General features: G+C 40.9%; 1 protein-coding gene across 1 annotated transcript; it reads right to left on the bottom strand.

Annotated features, from left to right (window-relative positions):
* Positions 1-255: 255 nt before the first annotated feature.
* On the bottom strand, positions 256-1284 carry LOC146001447 (protein CFDP2-like). Its single transcript, XM_083138766.1, has one exon. It carries the CDS (start codon positions 1282-1284, stop codon positions 256-258), a length of 1029 nt encoding a protein of 342 aa, XP_082994892.1.
* Between the last annotated feature and the right edge of the window lie 1975 nt (positions 1285-3259).

Genomic DNA, 3259 nt, shown 5'->3' with positions numbered 1-3259 from the left:
AACATATTTGCTGTGGTGTTTATATCACTTTTCAGCACTTCTGGTGGTATGTTGTCGACACCAGCTGCTTTACAATTACGTACCTCTCTCAGAGCCTGTTTAATCTCTCCTACTGTTGGAACATCCGTCCTAATTCTTACACTGGGGCCAACATCACCATCATTATCATCTTCCTCTTCCCCCTGGTCTATCTGAGCATCCACAGAGCGATTAAGGGTTGCAGATAAGTGCTCCTTCCAACGTTTCAGTTGGTCCTCAGTATTCTGTTTGCAATTCTGCCTTCCTTGCCCTTGTCCTGCTTGAGTTCATTGCCTCCTTAATTACTTTTCGCTCATTAATCCTTTCCCAGGTCTGCAGAGACATCCAATCTTTTTTCCTCCTATCCTTGAAGCCCAGAACCTTTTCACTTACTTCTGCGAAGGCAGATCGAATTTTTGTCCATTCTCTTTCAATTGTTTCATTCTGCTCACTTTCATCGGTCAATACTTGGAACCGATTTCTCAGTTCAATCCTGAAGGTTTCCTGGAGATTCTTATCCTTCAACTTACTAACATCATACCGCTTCCTTGTCTGTTCCATTCTCTTCTTCTGAGCTTGAATTTTCATTTTAAAGTTAGCCAGTACCAAATGACGATCACTCCCAATGTCCGCACCTCTCTTGTTTCTTACATCCTGTAGCGAACGTCGCCACCTCCGTCCAATTGCCACGTGGTCTATCTGGTTTTCTGTTCTATGGTCTGGTGATACCCACGTTACCTTATGGCATTTCTTGTGAGGAAATATAGTACCACCAATAACTAATTCATGGCTAGCACAAAAGCCCACAAAAAGTTGTCCATTCTCTTTTCGCTCTCCTAAACCATGTTTACCCATGACATACTCAAGGCCATCGTTGTCCTGCCCCACGTTTGCATTTAAATCTCCTCCAGTTATTATGATATCCTTCCTTTTTTGCTTCTTTATTGTTTCATTGAGCTGCCTATAAAACTCTTGTTTATCTTCAGGCTCTGCTACTTCTGTGGGTGCATAACACTGGATCATAACGATGTTTCTGATATTGGTTTTGAAATGTGCCACAATTATCCTCACAGACACTGGATACCATTGAATAAGGCTCCTTTTTGCTTCCTTGTCCATCAATATACCCACACCATCACGGCTCACACCTTCACCCTCAGGTCTTCCAGAATATATGAATGTAACTCCTTCATGGGTATATACCTCTCCAAACTCTGGCCATCTGACTTCACTTATACCTAGGATGCTCAGACAATAGCTCTTCATGCAGGCCACTGCCTGCCGTAGTTTTCCACTCTCCCGCAGGGTTCTAACATTCCATATTCCATACTCGTTGTCCTTTTCAGGCCAAATGTCGTCGTCTTAGATTCAGTTCGGCTTCCTCTTGTTGATGTTTCTTTAAGAGTGTGATTTAAAGTGTGCGGGTTATTGGTCCACAGCACCCGATCTTGGTGATGGGGCTGCCACCTGAGCCTCCAAGCAGGCTAATTTTCTGTCGGGGTATTTTCCCCTAGTCTTTTAGGATCCCTTCTCCACAAGACAGTTGCTATTTCTCATATTTATACTCACTGAGAATGAGTGCCTCTTCCGCCAGCTATGCCGTTCCAAAGGTCTCCTTCTCCGCCATAGTTGCCGTTGAGGTCTTTACCGTAACCCTGGCAAGGGGCCCTTACAAGGTACTACCAGCCGGTGCCAGCTGGCCCAAGGTTTTTTAAAAAGAGGTGTTACTCCTCCTGATTCCTGGTTATTCCGCCTCCTTCGCCTTTGAGATGGCCATCCATCTTCTTCCGCCATTGGAGCCGTTGACCAGTAGGTTGCTTCCTAGTCTGACTCTTTACCACTAGCCTGCCCAGCATGGGAGACCATACCAGTAGCTATGCTACCGCTGGTATAGCCTAGTGGATCATCAGAGTACGCAAGCCCCACCACCACCTTGTAGATTATCAACCAGCAAAGTGGTTTTTCCACAACCTGATGGGCCCGCAATGAGGCATCTTATGTATCAGGTAACATCTCTCCATTTTTTTTAGTTTCCACTACATCTAGTAAACGCTGTACCACATTCCATGTTGGTGTCAAAGAATCACCTGGTTTGCTTCTATCCAACTTTTGTCTGGCAGACCTAACCATTTCTCATATAATTTATTATTTTTCTTCTTCAATATTTTCTCGATTAAATATGTATCTCGATATTTTGTTTTACTAAGTTCCTCTTCATAGAATCTCCCTTTCAATATTTTGTTATGATTATCTTTTATGATATATGCATTTCTATTCCCTGGTAAAACTTGAACCACTGAGAATAACTCCATACTCCAATTTTTAGTAAAACCCTTCTCGAATAACTGTTTATATTTACTGACCCTTACCTGATTCCCTATTTTAAACTTTGGCTTCATGGTAGTGTATGTATATTTTTTACAATAAACAGTAGAAATCAATCGTTGCTCGTCAGATTTGGTTACCTCAGCAGGTTTCATGTTAATAGTACTGTGTACTGTATTGTTGTAATCATGAACTAGCTCGGGTAAAGTAAATCTAGCTCGGTAGAGTAAATTGTCTCCACATGCGATTTTTTAATGTCCTGTTATATCGTTTCACTATACTAGCTTTCAGATCACTGTATGTAGAATAATGTTTAATATTATGTTGTTGCATGAACTTAGCAAATGTAGAATTGAAACATTCTTTCCCTCTTTCTGTCTGTAAATATTTTGGTATCCTTCCCTCACTGAATATCGACTTAAAAGCCTCGGTAACACAAGTACCAGTCTTGGGTTTTAGGGGAACAGCCCATGCATATTTGCTAAAAGTATCAATAACTGTAAGCATACATTTGTAACCATGATTTATTTTATCCAATTTCTTTAAAATCCCCCTTTGAGGGGCCATCTCGATGAGATCAGCCTGGAAGAATTCATTTATACCTTTCGTTACTACACTTAATCGCTTGTAATTGCGACGGGCTGGTTTGTGTAATTCATAAACTATATCTTATCTTGACATCGAGTTCGAAGTAAGAATATCGCATAAAATGGATTGTCCTCAGGGTCAAACCGCTTTTTGTCAAATACTAGCTTGTCACCAATTTCAATATCAAAAACTGATATTTGTTTGTCGTCATGTACTTTATATATTATTGGTAGACTCATCCCAGTATGCAATAGGTATTTGAACTTCCTTGTGTATACCATCCTTTTGCACTATAGTAAACTGAGGAACTTCAATATGTTTTCCATGT

The sequence above is a fragment of the Lepisma saccharinum genome, chromosome 17 (genome assembly GCF_977018435.1).
Source record: "Lepisma saccharinum chromosome 17, izLepSacc3.1, whole genome shotgun sequence".
Lineage (NCBI taxonomy): Eukaryota > Metazoa > Arthropoda > Insecta > Zygentoma > Lepismatidae > Lepisma > Lepisma saccharinum.
Note: the sequence above shows the minus strand (reverse complement) of the source record. Positions and strands in the feature narration are given on the sequence as shown.